Here is a 19,177-nt window from a genome sequence, read left to right as displayed (position 1 = left end):
CTAGCTCATCACATACTCATCACATAGTTGATCACATACTCATCACATATCTCATCAAACGAGTTCCCAACCCGTGACCCGTGTACACCCAGTCCAATTCTCCATATTTTCTTGTGGTTTTCCACCGGATTTCTCACAAATTTGGACCAAGAAAACATTCCCAATCATTAGCTAGTCCTTTCCTCTTCCATTCCCAATCAAATTTTATAGGATTTGAGCTTGAATTCGAGTAGAACGAAATTGTGGGTTCTGAGGGTGCCATGACAAAATTCGACGATTGTGAAGGTAATCCAGCAAATTGTTGCCACCACTAAACTACCCTAGAACCCAGGAACAAAGCCCAATCAGAGGTGGAGGCATCGGAACACGTTTGGAGGTCGAATCGAAGCATACCCAATTCTAGGGTTCCGACAGGTTTTGATTAAATTGGAGCCTTTCCAGGCCAAATTGGCCTTGGTCACAGGTATGAAAGTTGTTCTACTCACTGAGATCTTCAAATCTACAAATTTTGGTAATTTTTAAAGATAGTTGATTTTTCCGGCGAGTCGGGGCAGCCAACTGCCACCCACGGCGGCGCGTGGCCAGAGGGTCACCAATACTATTTTTAGGCTATATTTGATGCATTGAATTCAGTTTTGAGAATTGATCGTTAGAACTAAAATTCTCTAAGATACGTTAATAGGCCATTATATGAATCAACGATCTGACCGTTGGATCGTCATCAAACTTTAATAGGTTATTATTCATAATATTTGAGGAATATAGGAACTTACGGATTGGTAATCCGAATTACGAATCTTCTCGAATTGGATTTGTAAGTTCGTAAAACAAAATGTTAACCGCCACTTGGTTTTGGCAATTGGCGGAGATCCGACCGTTTGATCGTTCCGAAACTTTAGTATGTTATTCTAGAAGCATAATGTGGATCCCTGGAAGTTACGAATCAGAGATCTAATTTGTAGATCTTCTGGACCGAATTACATAGACTCATGTGCGATGTAAGTTATGTATTGTATCAACGAGAATTCTGAGATATGGTTTGATAATTGGTCACAGGCACCAATCGTTTGTGACACCTCGATGTTTGTGCTAGGAAGTTGTAGCACGAACTCCAAGTGAGTGGATCTTTCCTTGCTTATCATATTTTTCATGATTGATAATTCTATAATGCTTTTAAATAAAACTGAGAAATTTATGCCATGACATATATATATTTATATGTTATAAAATACTATGAGATGGTTGAGTTTAGATTTCATCGTGATATATCCATATGCGTATTAATATAAATGATTATTGCGAACTACGAATGGCTTGATCCCTGTTTAGGGTACGTAGGCAGTCTAACGAGACGTTAGATGCAGCCATATAAGAAATGAGATTATATAATCGAGACAATAGCCTTATTTAAGGAATTGAGCAATGTGAGGGATATTGGTGAAAAATGTGCGTTTTAACTTTATGTTTTAGTGATTAATAGTTAGCACACCGTATTATATAATTGGAAATACTATGAAATGTTTTTGTTTAAGATTTCATCATGGCATATCCATACGTATATTCCTTGCACATAATTATTGTGAACGCTCTGAAGTGCAAAGGTGAACGCAGGACACACAGGTAAGTTCAGGTAAGTTTAGGTAAGTTCAAGTAAGTATACGGTATTAGTTGAATTGATGGGGTTATGATATGACTACATTTATGTTTAAAGCAACTCCGACACTGTCGTACAGGTTGCAATAGTAGGCAACTCCAACATTGTCGTACAGGCTGCTTATGAGTCGTACATGTTGTATTAGATGCATTCAAAGCTCATAAACCTGCACCCCGGTGTTAATGCTCCCGCCTGTGGCTAGGGCACAATCCTTCACGTAATGTTCACCTCCCGCACCATACGCTCACCTTGAATTCAAGGTAGGTGAATTAGCAACAATTTATTCCTTTTTTGTGAGGACATAGTTTCTAAAGTTCTAGTATTTTCCCGTTTATTTAATCCACCAACAGTTTGCATATTCTTTCACTTAGTCACAGATGCCTCCCTTCTTTTCTATCTATAATTATGTCTCTTGCTTGCAAGTCTTGACTATAAGTTAAACTTCACAGGCCACCACCTTTCATGTTACGGTATTTTAATCGGATTTGGGTGGTAGTTGTATTTGTTGTTGTAATTTTTAGTTTGGAAAATAGTTGAATGGGTGTAGGTTTATTGATGAAGGACAAAATTTGTCCTAGCTAAGAACATGTGAGAACATTTGAATACATAAGCAAACTAATAACACTTTAAAGTAGGCATGCATTAAAAAACAATTCTAAAACCCATGACTTTCAAAGCCTAGTGAATGGTGAACCACAAGACTCTTTAACAACATTAAAGAATTGTCACATCTCGGCCCGGGCCCCCACCACATCCCGAGCTCGACTCCGCCGTAGCACGATATTGTCCACTTTGGGCCTCGACCACGCCCTCACAGTTTTATTTCTGGGAACTCACACGAGAACTTCCCAGTGGGTCACCCATCCTAGGAATGCTCTCGCGTGAACTCGCTTAACTTCAGAGTTTCTACGAAACCCGAAGCCAATAAGCTCCCAAAATACCTCGTACTAGGTAGAGATAAGAATATACATATAAGGCTTAGAGGATCCACTCCTCTGGGCGATGTGGGATGTTACAATCCACCCCTCTTAGGGGCCCGACGTCCTTGTCGGCACACTTCCGACCAAGGATTGGCTCTGATAACAAATTGTCACATTTTGGCCCAAGCCCCCACCACATCTCGGGCTCAACTCTGCCGTAGCACGATATTATCCGCTTTGGGACTTGACCACGCTCTCACGGTTTTGTTTCTAGGAACTTACACGAAAACTTCCCAGTGAGTCACCCATCCTAGAAATGCTCTCGCGCGAACTCGCTTAACTTCAGAGTTTCTACGGAACCCGAAGCTAGTGAGCTTCCAAAATGCCTCGTACCAGGTAGAGATGAGAATATACATATAAGGCTTAGAGGATCCACTCCCCTAGACGATGTGTGATGTTATAGAGTCCATATATGGTTGTTTATCCATGAATTACCCAAAAAAATAGGAAGAATTTTGCTCAGACTAAGAGGAAAAAAGTCTGAGGACAAAGGAATGGCTGACTTGATAAAGTAGCCATCGATTCTATATGGAGCTAAAGTCTTTTGCATATATGCTCAAACTTAAAGAGTAAAAGATTACTTGCTTCTAGAGCACAAAAGGTCTTTACAACTCCCTATAAATATTTACCCATATTTATGTCATCATACTTAATGAGGTTTTCAAGATTGTAAACATTAAAAGTAATATAGGGGTAAAATTTGAAATCATATTAAAAGAAGTAAAATAAATAAATTAAAAATAGGGAAGTTTAACGAAAAGCACCTGAAACTGTTCACTTTAACGAAAAACCACATTTTTACACTAAAAAGTCAATCCTGGTACTATTTACTTTACCCTTTATTTTGTCCTTATCATTAAAACTCAAAGTTTTCAAGCCCTTTTCATTAGTTTTCCTTTAAAAATATAGATAGAATATAGATTAAGATTTTTAAGAATGTTAATAACAAGTCGCTAAATAAAATCCAATATTAATCATTCTTACTTTACCATTGTACTTTTGTGAGCTAACGCTCCCAGCACAACGGTTCTCTTCTCCGCGTTTGTTTACAATTTGGAAAAAAACCAAAGAAAAAGTAAAAGATAAAAAGATAAAAGGTTGCTGAAGAAGGAAGAGTCGTAGACGGTGCAGTGGTGGCTATGGTATATAATATATATATATATATGTGAAAGGGAAAGGGATTTCGTGAAAACCTTTTCCTTGTTGTGAGCCTCTTTTTTTCACGTAACCAATCTCTTTCGATTACCTCTCTTCCGCTTCCTCCTCTTCCTCCTCAGTTGTGAAGGTCTTTGTCCTCGATTATATTTGTTGATGTTTGCTTGAGGGTTGATCATCGCGAAGAAATCGAGCCCCCCCTCGACAAATTTCTGATGTGATTTTGGCTGCTTTTCAAGAATTGGTGGTACGTCATGCTCTTCTTCCCTTTTTTCTTCGATAATCTTTTGTGGGTTGTTGAGAATTGGGTTAAATTTTATAGATTTGGAGGTGGGTCTGTGATAATTTGGGGTTTTTGTCGAGGCTGAAGATCTGTAAATCGGGAATTTTCCAGTTGATTGCAGGTTATTCTACAAAAGTGGTTTGCTCGCTCAATTCAATTGCTTGGAGGTCAGCGGTATCGGATTTAACCTTTTGGGTTCGGAACTTAGCATGTACTTGTATGTATAAGGTGGTACTGGAAATTTGATTCTGTTTGCTTTGGACTTTGTGGTCGAGCATCGTTGTCTGGTTTGAGATAAGATGAGTTCGAGTATCGCTGAAGGTTTGGTTCATCAGGGCAAGCTTTTGGTTCATGTTGCTGAGAATGGGCATTCATTTGAGCTCGATTGTGAAGACAGCACACCGGTGGAGGCAGTTATGCTGTATATTGAATCCATGGCTGGGATTAATCTCAATGACCAGCTTGTTTTGTGTTTGGATATGAAGCTTGAGCCACAGAGGCCGCTTTCGGCATATAAGCTTCCAGCTGATGGTCTGGAAGTGTTTATATTCAATAAAGCAAGACTGCAGACTAATTCTCCGCTCCCTCAGCCCGAGCAAGTTGAAATTCTTGACATTGCTGACCCCCAATCACCTTCAGCTTCACATGACCCTCACCCTTTGGATGATGTTTCAGACCCTGCTTTGAAGGCCTTGCCTTCTTATGAAAGGCAATTTAGGTACCACTACCACAAGGGTCATGCAATTTACAGTTGCACCCAAGTAAAATATGAGAACTGTGAGAGGCTTTTGAGGGAGCAAAAGGTTCAAGAAAGGGCAGTGGAGGTTGCTAGGGGCAATTTGGATCAATATTATAAAATGATAAACCAAAACTATACAGAATTCATGAAGCGTTATTCACAACAGCATCGAAGTCATTCTGATCTTTTGACCAATCTTGGGAGGGATGTAGAAAAACTGAGATCTATCAAGCTTCACCCTGCATTAGAGACTGCCACTCGGAAGTGCTTATTGGATTTTGTGAAGGAAGAGAACTTGAGGAAAGCGGGAGAAATTTGTAGTAGTTCCCACAGGCAGTTTGAGAATAAGGTTTCACAGTTTAAACAGATGTTTAGTGAGGTAAAGCGGAAAGTCGAAGAATTGTTTTCTAATAGGGCTTCGTTGCCTATTAGGAATTTGGAAATCACGATTAAGGAGCACCAAAGATATATTCATGAGCAAAGGAGTATCATGCAATCATTGAGGTTGGTTTTCTTTTCTTTTTTTCCGGTCATAGTTATGCAGTATCAGATATATGGTTTTCGTCTATTTGTCTTTCCAACTTCCTCTGTCAAGTTTCTTTTGGATCATTTGGAGATCACTTAGGAATGCTCATTTATCATTTTAAAACTTTGTTGTAGCTGAAAACCACATCGGTTTTTAGAATTTATCATTTTGTTAGCAATTACGTTGCATGAGTAGTATTGCAGCATATTTCATGTTAAGAACATTTTGTAGACAGGATTCCAGATATAATTTAGAGGTTTGTATGTGTGCTTTCATGTTCACGTATGCATCATATGTTCGTTGTAGGCTTTGTTTTAGTTTACTCTCCTGGTCTGCTACCCTTAAGCTCTTCAGTGTTCCTCGACTGAATTGTATGGAGATACAAGTTCATCCTGTTGTTTTTTGACTTCTGGTGCTTTTAAAGTTGTCTGTTGCCTTTATTATCATCATTAGAAAATATGGTTAGTTCAAATGCCCATCTTTTGGGTATACTGAGATGCTGTTAAGGAGAGATGGAAAGGAAATGAATGGAGTTTGTGTAGATACTCATGCCAGGGGCAAAATATGGGGGCAAATAAAATTACTCACATTTGTATTTTTCTCTTAAAGCAAACAAGTACCACTAGATAAGTGCTTAACCTAATGAAGTAGAAGTAGATGAGTTAGTGATGCAGGACAACCTCAATTAAGGGAGGATGTCTGTCTAATTTGAGTGTTGTTGACTTTATGAATTGTAGAAAGAAGGTACAGCGGGAATCATAAAGAAATAAATGAAAATTATGAGAAAAGGATGGAAACTACTAGCATCACACCAGTAGGGTTTGTAGGAATCACTCCAACAGGCCTAAGGCATCACACCGAGGGTTAGGTTGCATGACAAAACCTAGAGAGAAGCAAAGCTCCAACAATTTTTAATTCAATCGTCCAAAACTGTCTCCAAAGAGTTACAAGGATGTAATATAAAGACCTTAATCGAATCCTGTTCTCTATCATTTAGGTATCAAAATCCTTGTCAGCAACTCTAGAATAAAAGATTAAACATCCTTGTCAGCAATTCCCAATCCTGTTCTCCATCAATTAGGTATCAAAATCTGAAGCCATATGGTGGTTGAGTTTTCATCAGAAGTTACCTCATATTTTCACTAGATCAATTTTCCTCATACAATGCTATGCATTAGCTTCAAAGCTCAAAACCTTCTAACGATTAATGACTAGTTTATCTTATGAAATGATAAGAAAGGGTTGAGCAAAAGACTCTTTTCAATGAAGAGGTCTTTCTGCTCAATTTGTTCTTGTGGAGGTTGGGGAAAGCATTATATGAATGGAAATTTTGCAGGTGATAAAAATTTGCAAATATGTTTGTATTTTAATGTGGTTGGGAAAATAGGACAAGTGAAGGGAATAGCAGAACTCAATTTTTATTGTTTGTGGCTGTCCTTTTGTTCGAGTATGGTAACATTCAGGAAGTGGCTATTCTCTTTATTTGTATATGCACGAACTTGTATTTTGTTGAATGATTTTACCCATTTGATGTACTCGTACACCCGATAGAGTGGAAGCATATCATAATAGATACGAAGTTTGTATATGCACGAACTTGTATTTTGTTGAATGATTTTACCCATTTGATGCACTCGTACACCCGTTAGAGTGGAAGCATATCATAATAGATACGAAGCTTACCAGATCGTAAACCTCCAGGACTACTAAAGCTTTCTGAATATTATGGTCTTTGGGATCACGACTCTCAATTTCACTACTGCACTTAGATGCACAATTGTCTGCTGTGAAATACTAAATTAGTTAAAATATTTTTAAATATACTAACCAGTTATAATTCATGCAGCAAAGATGTAAATACTGTCAAGAAACTCGTGGATGATTGCTTGTCTTGCCAATTGTCTTCCTCACTTCGTCCTCATGATGCAGTTTCAGCCTTGGGCCCTATGTATGATGTCCATGACAAAAATCACCTGCCAAGGATGCAGGCTTGTGATCGCATAATTTCCAAGCTCCTCAACTTCTGCAAGGATAAAAAGAATGAAATGAATGTATTTCTCCATAGATTTATGCAAAAGATAACATATATTTCTTACATCATCAAAGATGCAAAATTACAGTTTCCTGTTTTTAGAGAGGCAATGGTCCGTCAGGAGGATCTATTTTTGGACTTAAAGTTGGTCCGCGGGATAGGCCCTGCATATAGAGCCTGCTTAGCAGAAATAGTCAGACGAAAGGCTTCATTGAAGCTTTACATGGGGATGGCTGGACAGTTGGCTGAAAGACTTGCGACAAAGAGGGAGACTGAAGTCAGGAGACGGGAGGAGTTTTTGAGAGCTCACAGTTTATACATACCCAGGGATGTATTAGCATCCATGGGACTATATGATACCCCTAATCAGTGTGATGTCAACATAGCTCCTTTTGATACTAGCTTGCTTGACATTGAGATTTCAGACATTGACCGTTATGCACCTGAGTACTTGACTGCACTGTCTTCAAAGAGTGCGTTTAGAGGTTCAAATTCTATGTCTAATGAAAGTCATTCGGTTGATGCTGATGAGAGTACATTGGATAACTTTGAGAATTGCAACTCTGAGGAGCTACTTGAAGGCTGTGAGTTGGTAGAGATTGCTGGAACAGGTAAGTTGGAAGTTGAGAATGCAAAACTGAAAGCAGAACTGGCGTCTGCTATAGCTGTGATTTGTTCATTCTGGCCTGAAGTAGACTTTGAATCATTGGATGATAGTAAAGTGGATCATTTATTGAAGGATGCTGCAGAGAAGACAGCTGAAGCCTTGCACCTGAAAGATGAATATGGAAAGCATCTAAAATCTATGCTCAGGGAGAAGCAGATGCAGTGTCTTTCATATGAGAAACGCATTCAAGAACTTGAACAGAGATTGTCTGATCAGTATTCGCAAAGCCAGAAGATTTCAAATGATAAGGATGCCTCTGAATTTGGAATTTTGTCTGATAAGGTTGATATCTGCAAGCAAGAAGGTGGTAGGGGAGTCCATATGCCTTGCTCATCTCATACTGATCCCATGGATGAGGTTTCCTGCGTCTCTAGTGTTTTTGATGCAAAACTGGGTCTGTTCAATGTGCAACCTGGGAAAATGAGAGATGGGGTAGATGAAAATATGATGGATTCTTCTGCAGTACGAAATCATCTAATGGATTCATCCATGCAAGAGCTACAGCGTGAAGAACTGCTAGCCAGTGGTAAAGATGGGAAAGATAAGATGGAGGGGCAGCTGGGCATGTCACTGACAAACAGTTCTACTGCTGAAAGCATGCCTGAACCTCTTAATGTTATACCATGTGAAACAGCAGTTGACCCAGGCTTGGAAACCAAAGTCAGTGCGGAGCTGTTACTGGAATTGCAAACTGCACTTTCAGAGAAGTCAAACCAGTTGAGTGAAACAGAAATTAAGCTTAAAGCTGCTATGGAGGATGTTTCTATGCTTAAGAGGGAATTGGACACAAATCGGAAACTCCTTGATGAATCTCAGGTCTGACTCAACCCTTTTTAATGTTTTCTTTTCAAGAGATCATTTCTCAGCAATTTTTAACTCATGCATCCGGCTGTTCTGTTCTTTGTTTCTTTTATAAATGCATTCTCTCTCTCTCTCTCTCTCTCTCTCTCTCTCTCTCACACACACACACACACACATATCGAGTGGGTGGCACATATTCTTTAGTCGGTGTTTCTTAGATGACTCTTATGTTGAAGTCACGGTGAACTTAATTCACCTGATTTATATTTTTCTTTTGAATATTTTTCAACATGACTGTTCAATAGAAGTTGGTATTTAAAAAGGCTAAATTATGATCCCTAGCCTGCTTTTGTTTCCTTGAGAACAATTCTTACAAAGAATGGTCGACTTTATTTCCCTAGAGTTCTTCCCTTTTTATCTATACATAATACATACTTAAAAAAAGCTGGATTATGCTGTCGTGGTAGATACTTTGTTGCACAGATACTTGAAAATTAGGGAAGCGTGCGTATTTGATACCACACCCCTACGATACTGTCCAACATGTTGGATACTCGTTGGAGTATCATTGACTTTTCTGATTTGTTGACTGTGGGATACAGCAACAGTACTCTTATGGCCATGGATTATTCTGAAAATTTTCAAAATCTTTGGGGGTGTAGGAGGGATTGATTTGATTCCATGGATATAAATATTTGGTTTTATTAATTCTTAGCTCTTCTATATTTTGATTGTATATTTTCATGCTTTGCCCATGCCAGATGAATTGTGCGCACTTGGAGAATTGTTTGCATGAGGCAAGAGAGGAAGCTCAAACCCATCTTTGTGCGGCTGATCGTAGGGCCTCGGAGTATAGTGCACTGCGCGCATCTGCTGTGAAAATGCGTGGCCTTTTTGAAAGACTTAGGAGCTGTGTATATGCGCAGGGTGGGGTGGCTAGTTTTAATGAATCTTTGCGCACCTTGGCACAATCTCTGGGCAAGTAAGTTTTCCACACCACTAAAATTACTTTTATCTGTTTTGAACAAATTCTGTTATTCGTTTTGACAAGAAATAAAACAAATTTTATTATCTCAAATTCTCACTAATGCTTTGTCTGACGCTATATCTCATGCAACCTTGATAGCATTCCTTCTGAAAGTGTACATAACCAGGTCATTTTAATGTGAAAAAGAAATGAAATAAGTACATTGGGGAGAAACCCCCACACTAGAAAACATTATAATGGAGGAAAAGATGTCCATGTTTCCGGGAGTTTTCATGGGTACTTTAATTTAATGAATACTTTTAGATCAGTTATTGACATTGGGAGGTGACTCTGATTTTGGGCTTTGAATTGTTTCAGTTCTATTAACGACAATGAAGATGATGGTACTGTTGAATTTCGGAAATGTATTCGGGTCCTGGCAGATAGAGTTGGTTTCTTGTCAAGGCACCGTGAAGAGCTGCTTGACAAGTATCCAAAGGTTGAAGCTGCAAATGAACAACTTAGAAAAGAATTGGAAGAGAAGAAGGAGCTGGTTAAAACATTGTACACAAAGCATCAACTCGAGAAGCAGGTATTATGATTTTGTTTTTGGACAAACGATGGCGTTAGTGGGTTAACTTGAGAATCGGGTAATTGATAATTGAGGGATATTTTGTTCAACCGAAAAGAAATATTTGTTACTTGATACCAAGAAAAAGTAAAATGGTTTAATGTAATATTCTCTACTCATGGTTTAGTGAGTAGAGACATAGGCATCAACTGTGACCTGAATTCTGTTCCGGCTAAATGATGAATTAACAGGTGGTTAATTTTGCTGCAGGCAAACAAAGAGAAGATATCTTTCGGTCGCTTGGAAGTCCACGAGATTGCTGCATTTGTTCTAAACACATTTGGGCAGTACGAGGCAATTAATCGGAATTGCTCCAACTACTACCTGTCTGCTGAATCTGTAGCCTTGTTTACCGATCATCTCCCAAATCAACCTAACTACATTGTTGGACAAATTGTGCACATCGAACGGCAGACTGTGAAGCCAATGGCTCCTAGTTCAACCCGGTCTGAGCACGAGCTAACATCTGACACGGGAACCGACCGTTTGGCCTTGAATTCAGGATTGAACCCGTATGGTCTCCCTATTGGCTGTGAATACTTCGTAGTGACAGTAGCCATGTTACCTGGTACCACCACCATTCATACCCCGCCTCCTTCCTGATCCCTGCAGCGTAGGCAGATCGACGTGATGGAAGAATCCCAACTGTACATATGAACATTACTTTTAAACATTTATATATCCTTTTAGCGGGAGATTGGGACTTTGATTTGCTTTCATTCTGTACAGCTGATGATCCAATAGAATTTAATCCTCTCCCTGTTTCTGTATACATCTGGCTATTTCCTACGAACATGTACAAAAATGTGAATAATTCTGTTCAGTTTCTGTGAGTGTCATCCCGGACAGGCTCGGTCGCTCTTCGGGTTTTCGTGTTCCGTTTGCTGTTGCTCGCTTTGGTTTTTCTGTTCTCGCTTTGCTTTGTAAAACCCGAGAATTGAATACCACGCGAGCAACGTTGTGCACAAGTTACGTACATCGAACGTTATGTGCACCGAAAAAAGCCGTAGAAGCAATGCAAAAGTAGAATAAAATTGTCCATGAAACTGGTAAAAATTCAAATCGTGTTACATCCAATAATCCAAAGCATCATATATATTACACACACGACACACATATTTCCCTTCTTTTTATCATTTTACATCAGTGTTTTGCAACTCTCAAGTCTATTACCGTACACTCAAAAACAAAATCAACACCGCAATGAATGACAGGTACAAGAAAAGTTCGAAAAATATACGAAATGAATCACACAAATCGTTTAAACGGCTTCCTCCCAGCTCGTGGAGCCGCAGGCATCGAAACCGTGGAATCTATGCTCGTGTTTCCGATAGATTGCAAAGACCGGTTCTTATCTAAATTCATTGGAGAGCTGGAATCCTTGTTGTTAGAGAAAAAAGAAGCTTTGTTCCACTTGAAAGACCCAATACCTTGTGTCAAAGGGAAGGAAAGCCTCCTTTTGGACTCACTGGTCGGTGTCCCCACAAATCTATCCCTGGGATTGCTACTAGCTCGTGCTTTCGCTTTGGCTGATGCCGTGGGAGCCATGTAGTTTGGAACCGAAAATGGGGGGCAGCTTGTGAGGCTGGCATCATCCTTGAGTGGAAAACCGAAAGGGGATTCAGCTCCATCAGCTGGTGTTCTTCTGTACTTCGATAGCCCAGACCTGTTTGCTTGTGGAGTCCTACTCATATTAGTAGGAGGCGGGGTTCGTGCTGGTTTTATTGTTGTCAGATTAATGGTTGTTGCTGACGATTTTGGTGTGTCGAAATTGTTATCAAATGGAAAAGGATGTTCCCCTTGATTGCTTGACTGGGCCAGGGGGCTTGGCTTTCGCTCTGATCCTAGTCTTGGAGGAGTAAACTGAAAAGTTTTCAATGCATTGGTTGCTGGCACAGGAGGGTCTACTGGAGGGATCTGACGTTCCAACCAGTTCCACCACCACGGAAATCCCCCAGACCGGATATCAGCTATAGGTGTTTGACCTGATTTAGGAGTAGCCTTCCACAGCTGTTTTTGGTACACAAAAGTACAAGGCAACATCAAGAAATATGATAACTATCAATTGCATTAAAAACTGCACAAAAGAAACCAATTAACCCCTTAAGCCACTTTGTTCTTTTGTTTTTCTTTAACATAAAAGTGAAGAGGTCGCACTTGGTGCGATGGCAAGTGCCTTCGCCCATGAGCGGTAGGTCTCGGGTTCGAGACTTGGGAGCAGCCTCTCCATAAATGGGGGTAAGGCTAGCCGACATTCACCTCTCCCAGACCCTGCGTAAAGCGGGAGCCTTGTGCACTGGGTACGACCTTTTATAAAAGTGAAGATTGACAGAAAAGTGAACGCAGAATAACATGCAGTTGAAGAAAATGAGACTAGAAAGTGGATTCAGTTGGGTTACTACTACTAGTGCAGAAAGAATACCTGGTTGGAGTATGCGTAAGCCATTGCTCTCTCTCTTTTCATGACTGCCTCAACCTTTTTCTGCAACCTTGCCTCCACTTCCTCCTTAGTTAGCAAGCTATCATCCCATTCCTCGTTATTGGCCGTCTCAGACTAGAGCACAATCCTTGAAATTGTTAGCACTACTTTGTTTTATAGATATGTTGTGCTTAACCACATTACAGACATAGTACCGGAGTTTTTATATGTTTATTTTTCATTTTTTAGCACAAAAAGTAGAGTAATCTTCTTTTAGATTGTTATAATCATGTGAGTCTACAGGTTTCCATATCAAAAGATGGTTCATCTAATCTGTTTTGAGAACTAATGCGGCCTAAAAGATCTTGTTTCATAATATAAGATCACTATACATTTTCGGCCAATTCTCCACCAGCTTAAGCTTTCCTTGAAGTGACATAAATGCAATAAGCATCGTGCTGTGTTCAGCTTGATACATATTGCAAGGCCCATTAACCATTAACTCGACTAAGTGCTTAGCTGTTGTTCATCGGAACCATAGCTTCTATTAATTTTATGTTCTATTTACATGCGTAAGGTCCATGTTTCCCCCAAATTATTGACCAAATTAACGTACAAATGAAGAAGTGTTAGTGTGTGGATGTGCAGAGTGTAATGTTAGTGATCAACCTTATAATTGTTTTAGGGCCCCCTACACTAGCTATGAGCTTAAATGTTTGGAACCAAATGAAACAGATAGGCATGGAATAACAAACAGATGAATGGAGACATACTTGCTGGCTCAAGTTCCATTTGCCGAAGGTGCTTTCCACATCTTTGTCATACTTGTTTTGGACTTGATGTCGTGCTTGGTTTTCTAACATCTGAATCCTCCGTGACTGAATTTGAGACTGAACACGCACCGAGAGTTGCATGTATTTCATGGCATTCATCGTCTGACGCTTCACGTTCTGGCCTCTTACTACTCCTTGAAGCCTCACTAGACCCTTTAGAGCTCTAAAGCTTCTTCTTGCCTGTATAAAAAGTAGACTAAGTTCATTACAGGCTCCCAGGAAGTTCATAACCTGTAGTTAACAAAACCTAGACTTGATCCAGATCATATCAAATGCTTGCTCAAGACAACTCCGCGTGGTACCAAAACCTTCCCAAGAACGATGTAGCATGATCTTGGACAGAATGACAACTGCACAGTAATGCAGAAGTCTTTTTTTATCTTTCTCCTGTGCGCTCTACCTCTAGAGTTATACAATACACCTCTACGGGAAGAAAATGTACCTTTTAAATAAAGTTTTAATGTGTAAACCAGAAAAATGAATACAGACCAAACAAAATCTTATCTCTGGTCGCTGGTCAAACCCCTTGCCCACCACTTACATTTGAACTGCAGCTGTGCTTCTAAAAACTAATTATGCACATAAAATTTGCAACTTTATGATATAAAGTCAGGACACAAAACACCAGATTCTAGATAGCACGTGATATTATACTAACGGCTACATTTTTGGAAAATTGGTTAGTCTAGTACCTTTTACCTAAAACGTTCTCCAAAAGTGATGTCCGAATTTGAGTTATTTATTTTGACAGGGCATATATATGCATTGTCTTATGTGGCCACAGTAAGAGTAGAACCACTAGAAAGCTTTCAATTAGATGAACTGAACAGAGGGATTAGGTTTTCCTATATTGAATTCTACCTTCGTATAGTCCAGTTTTCACATTACACGTAACATCCCACCCCACCCTTGAATGCTAACGGGTGAAAAGTAAGCTTACCATATAACCTCTATAGACTGCCTGAATTTTAGTAGCTGAGGCATGGTGGTTCCTTAGAGTTGGTTCAGGTCTGTAGCTAATCTCCTTATGTTGATGAAAGGTGCTAGGAGATGGAGCTCTTGGAGGAGGAGCTCTTGGAGGAGGGGGAGCTCTTGGAGGTGGAGCTCTTGGGGAAAGAGCCCTTGGAGAAGGAGCTCTTGGGGAAGAAGACCTTGGAGAAGCAGCCCTTGGTGAACCAACCCTCGGAGAAGCAACTCTAGGAGGCACAAATGGTGGGGTCTTTGGTTGCTCATCAGGTGTAGGAGGCCTAAAAGTTACTCTTTGTTGCTCCCTCTCAAAATCCCCAAAAATTTTCTCAACACTGCTTGGTTCTCTGAACAGCGGAATGAATGAATTGGTCTCTCCACGATTTAGTTTCCCAAGCCCCTTCTTCTTTTCTTTTGTGTTTTTCCTCTCCGAACCCTGCAATATGATCAACATTGAGATTTAGTTTGAGTTAGCGAATATTTTGCACGTTTTTTACCTCTGCACTCGAAAAGCAGAAAAAAAACTGATTATGCACTACACAAATTTAAAAGAAAAATGTGCACCACTCTAATCAAAGTTGAACCGTCTTTTGTTGGAGACATACAATAAACTGAATTGAACGTATAAACTGCAGTATGAATTTATGATTGTTTTATCGCCAAAAAAACAATCATATTGTAAATACTAAACACCATCTATACACAGTTCTCGCTAGTACAAATGCTACAAGCACATTCATTACAGTTAGCAGCTGACTCATGTTTCTGAGACAAGCCCCCGAATAGACTTATTTAAAAGTTAGAAATTTGGGAAAAAGTAGTCCGAATAGAACCACAATTACAAAAGGGCAACCTTTGATTAGTCTGCCTATGTGAGACATTCAAACAAGTTGTGATATAAATCAAGAAAACTCCATTGGAAAAAGAAATAGGCCATATTCTCTTACATTGACTGCCTTGTCCTTGTCCTTGTCCTTGTCCTTGGAATGAGGAGAGAAAACCCTCCTTATGGCGGAAAACCAACTCCCTTTCTTTCCCATGTTCCTAGCATTACCGTTCCTACCTGAAAGGAACAAGATAGAGCACTTGAGAATTTACAGGTGCTAGTAAGTTACATTTTTGCATAGTGATGAAAACATCTAATTTGGATCGATGTTTCGATCACTAACAAAAGAAGCCTGGCTTAAACAAAACACGCATATACGTACATATATATCAATTTGAATTATGTGTCCCCTTTGATTGTTTAAGCTTAATGTCCCCATCCACATACACTAATCAGAGGGGGGGGGGGGGGGAGGGGACATTGACAGACAAACCAACCATCAGGCATCAATTAATTTGTTAAATTAAAAATGATTCAAAACTAAAACAATTACTAGATTGATCAGCAGCGCAACATTGCTGTATCGAAGATCGTTAACTTCCATGGAAGAAGAAGAAAGCAAGAAAGAAATCCTTGTACAGGAAGGCAGACAGACAGACAACAAGAAAAAAACACATATTATTGATGAACTATCAAATCAGATGATAATCCAGATCCTATGATTTAACAAAAGTACAAACACCCATGAAAGTGAAATTAAGGACATCATTATCGTTCCTTATTTAACTTACTCAATAAATTAAGAAAACCAGACAACCAAAACACAAACCAAACAACAACAACAACAGAATATCAAGATAATATTATTTATTTATCCAAAAAAATAAAAATAAAAATAAAAACAATTTTCTTACTTTTACAAACATGAAATCACATCCCAAGAAGAAAGGACTCACAGGAGAATCAAATCCCAAGTCAGAACTCAGAACTCAGAAGAGAACAATTGCTCTGACAGCAAGACTCTTTTCTCCTTCTTTTTTTTTAAATTCTCTTTTTTTATATATAATTAAATTAAATTATTTAAAATTGAGAACCATTTTATATGCATCTGCTGCTCCTCCAAGACAAAAAATAATAAAGATAATTAGACAGAGTAAGATAATGATTCAAGCAAGGCATCTGTACCTTATACCTCCTCCTCCACCTCCAAGACGACCAACCAAGCTTCCAAAGACAGCACTCGGCCGGATCCCTTTACAAATCAGCTGCTGCTACAACCAGAAGGACAGACAGACACGCAGAAAGAGCAAGCAACGAGAAGACGGAAGAGTCTCTCAGCCTCCCCCTCCTTTGTTTCTTTTCCCCATCAAAAAGCTTTTCTTTTTTCTTTTTCTTTTTCACATATATTATTAATCAAAATGAATGGTTAGCGGTAGTTGCTTATGATGGAATTATGACTCTCTCTCTCTCTCTCTCTCTCTCTCTCTCTCTCTCTCTCCAACTTTGAATCTGGTTCTTGCTGGTATGAAAGAATGGATTTTACTTTTCAACTTTCCCACCCTCTGCCTTTTGCTGGATTTATAAGCCTTTAGATTTGTGTGTCTGTGTGTGTCATTGTGTGTCTGATGCCATGATGATGGAAGTGAGAGAAAGAGAAATAGAGGTTGGCCACTTTCTCACTCAATGTGCCCAACTTCAACTTAACTTTACTTCAATGGGAAGACTATTTTGGCCACCACACCAGATTATTCCCACTTATTACAACACTTGGCCTCCCTTCACTCTCTATGTTTTTTTATTCTCTTAATTTATTACACTATTTCTCTACTTGATATTACGCCACAATAGTATTCTTCTTTATTTACTCCTAAATTAGGAGTCTTAGAGCATTTTTAAAGAGATGTCAAAACTACCATGTAGACGTACAACATCGAACCTTCAATTTCTTATGTGGCGCTGAATCAATTGAAAGCAAAGCCTTTTGCTGTCAAATTTGAAAGCAGATGTCAAATTTATTAAATAATTTTTTAATAGATTAATATAATATAATAAATGTTGTTATGTTTTTCAAGTATTTGATTGGTTGCCTCAATATTGGATGCCACAAAAAGATAAAAAAATTGTTAAATAACGTAATTATTAACATATCGGGTAGAGTAAAATATTGTGCAAAATATTAAATTACCACATAAACCATCAAACATCATTTTGATATTTAAAATTTGACATCTTCTTTGAAAATGCTCTTAGGTATCGTTGACACAAGGTCTTGCAAAGGAAGCCCATTAATACCTACAAAGTCGACATATCAAGCTATTAAGCGCATAGACCAGCCTAAGAGCTTTTATTTACCGAGCGGTGCGTCAAGGATGGCTGAAGAGCATTGGCACCAACAGCTCAAGCTAATAAACTATCAATCCTCAATGCCGACCATGAGGACCGAGCTTTCACTTAAAGTACTTTCCGACTGCTTCATCCGAATGAAAAACCTAACAACTTTCTACCATGGAGCTCCAAGAGACAGGTGCAAACGTCAATTGCATTCCACTCGTCGATCATCAATGTGGAAGGAAATCTACAGTGGGACCCAAGTACTGTCAAATTAAGCGCTTGGTCTGGTTACTTTCCGACCGTACACAGTCGAGCGCTGAGAAGATAGAATTGTATGTATGATCATGACATAATAAGATTTTCAAAACTCATAAATCACAACATCAACAATGTATGTAATATTTGCATTTTCTAAGCAAAAGTCATGGCATGATATACAAGCATTCATAAAAGCAATTATGAAAACCATATACATGATATGTAGTTTGAAAACAAAAGCTCACTTACTAATACGTCGTTTGATCGTAGCCGCCTTGTCCTGCCTGCCTTTTGAGATGGGGCATGATCTTTGTTACATTGTCAAATGATCAAAAACCTACCCATAAAACAACTGTGGTGTCTCAGATCAAATGACAATTTTGTATTATTGCAAGTTATGAGTTTTTATATGACATGTATATAAAAACTCTTCGTTGATCGTAGTTCAATGAACTTAATAATTTGAACACCTATGTGTTCGTCTTAGTGTCTAACACTAATGACTTGAGACGAGTCATACTTATGATTAAGTGGACATAACACATGCTAAACCTTCCTACACTAAACAAGAATTTAACAACATAAGTATTCCAAAACCTATTAAGCAACTTTCAAGGCATATTCTACCAAAATTTTCATTGTTCCAAACTTTTTTATATTTACAAAGAAAAATATATTAATGAGGAGTGAACGATAAGATTATTTTTAGTACCAACAACATTATCTGTACTAAATATCTCCACATTTTAATTAGTGAGTTTCACTAATTTGTTTCTTACCCTTCTATTGATGCACAAAACCGGAGGTCTTGGAACAACGTAAATCCGACCGTGAATTTGCAAGAAATGTAAATAACACAAGGTGTATCGTGGTTCACCCCAAGGTTTAGGTTACGTCCACACTGATATTGTATTTCTGAGGGAGAGAGAGTTTTGAGAGTGAGAGCTTTGAGAAGGGGTGAGAGGGCCCAGGAATTGGCATTTTCCAATTGTGAGGGTGAGGAGTCCTTTTATAGAATAAGGGCTCCTCACTTATTACATATTTGCCCCTTCCTTTATTACATAATTACATTTAAGTCCCCCGAGTATATGTACGAGATCTAAATACGA

At 38.9% G+C, this 19,177-nt stretch overlaps 2 protein-coding genes and 1 long non-coding RNA gene across 5 annotated transcripts in view; 2 read left to right on the top strand and 1 right to left on the bottom strand.

The window, feature by feature from the left end:
* LOC126619945 (uncharacterized) overlaps positions 1 to 18,918 on the top strand; it is a 44,961-nt gene extending 26,043 nt beyond the window's left edge. The window contains exon 3 of the long non-coding RNA XR_007622197.1: positions 18,874 to 18,918. This is a non-coding gene — a long non-coding RNA (uncharacterized LOC126619945). The remainder of the gene's footprint in view (positions 1 to 18,873) is intronic.
* Positions 3,770 to 11,313, top strand: LOC126619936 (autophagy-related protein 11). 3 transcript variants are annotated; one of them, XM_050288373.1, is made up of 6 exons: positions 3,770 to 4,036; positions 4,194 to 5,315; positions 7,184 to 8,852; positions 9,599 to 9,819; positions 10,183 to 10,396; positions 10,646 to 11,313. In XM_050288373.1, the coding sequence occupies exons 2-6, from the start codon at positions 4,372 to 4,374 to the stop codon at positions 11,036 to 11,038; spliced, it is 3,441 nt and encodes a 1,146-aa protein (XP_050144330.1). In that variant the 5' UTR covers positions 3,770 to 4,036; positions 4,194 to 4,371; the 3' UTR covers positions 11,039 to 11,313. The 3 variants fall into 3 exon arrangements, with proteins under 3 accessions (XP_050144330.1, XP_050144328.1, XP_050144329.1); XM_050288371.1 differs by having other exon boundaries at positions 4,184 to 5,315; XM_050288372.1 differs by having other exon boundaries at positions 3,770 to 5,315.
* On the bottom strand, positions 11,460 to 17,115 carry LOC126619937 (protein IQ-DOMAIN 14-like). The gene is made up of 6 exons (XM_050288374.1): positions 16,665 to 17,115; positions 15,601 to 15,716; positions 14,628 to 15,089; positions 13,628 to 13,867; positions 12,858 to 12,989; positions 11,460 to 12,445 (listed from the first exon to the last, which is right to left on the bottom strand). Exons 2-6 carry the CDS (start codon positions 15,691 to 15,693, stop codon positions 11,684 to 11,686), a joined length of 1,689 nt encoding a protein of 562 aa, XP_050144331.1. The 5' UTR covers positions 15,694 to 15,716; positions 16,665 to 17,115; the 3' UTR covers positions 11,460 to 11,683.
* Positions 18,919 to 19,177: the final 259 nt, after the last annotated feature.

The sequence above is a fragment of the Malus sylvestris genome, chromosome 4 (genome assembly GCF_916048215.2).
Source record: "Malus sylvestris chromosome 4, drMalSylv7.2, whole genome shotgun sequence".
Taxonomy (NCBI): domain Eukaryota; kingdom Viridiplantae; phylum Streptophyta; class Magnoliopsida; order Rosales; family Rosaceae; genus Malus; species Malus sylvestris.
This window is presented reverse-complemented; position numbering and strand designations above follow the sequence as displayed.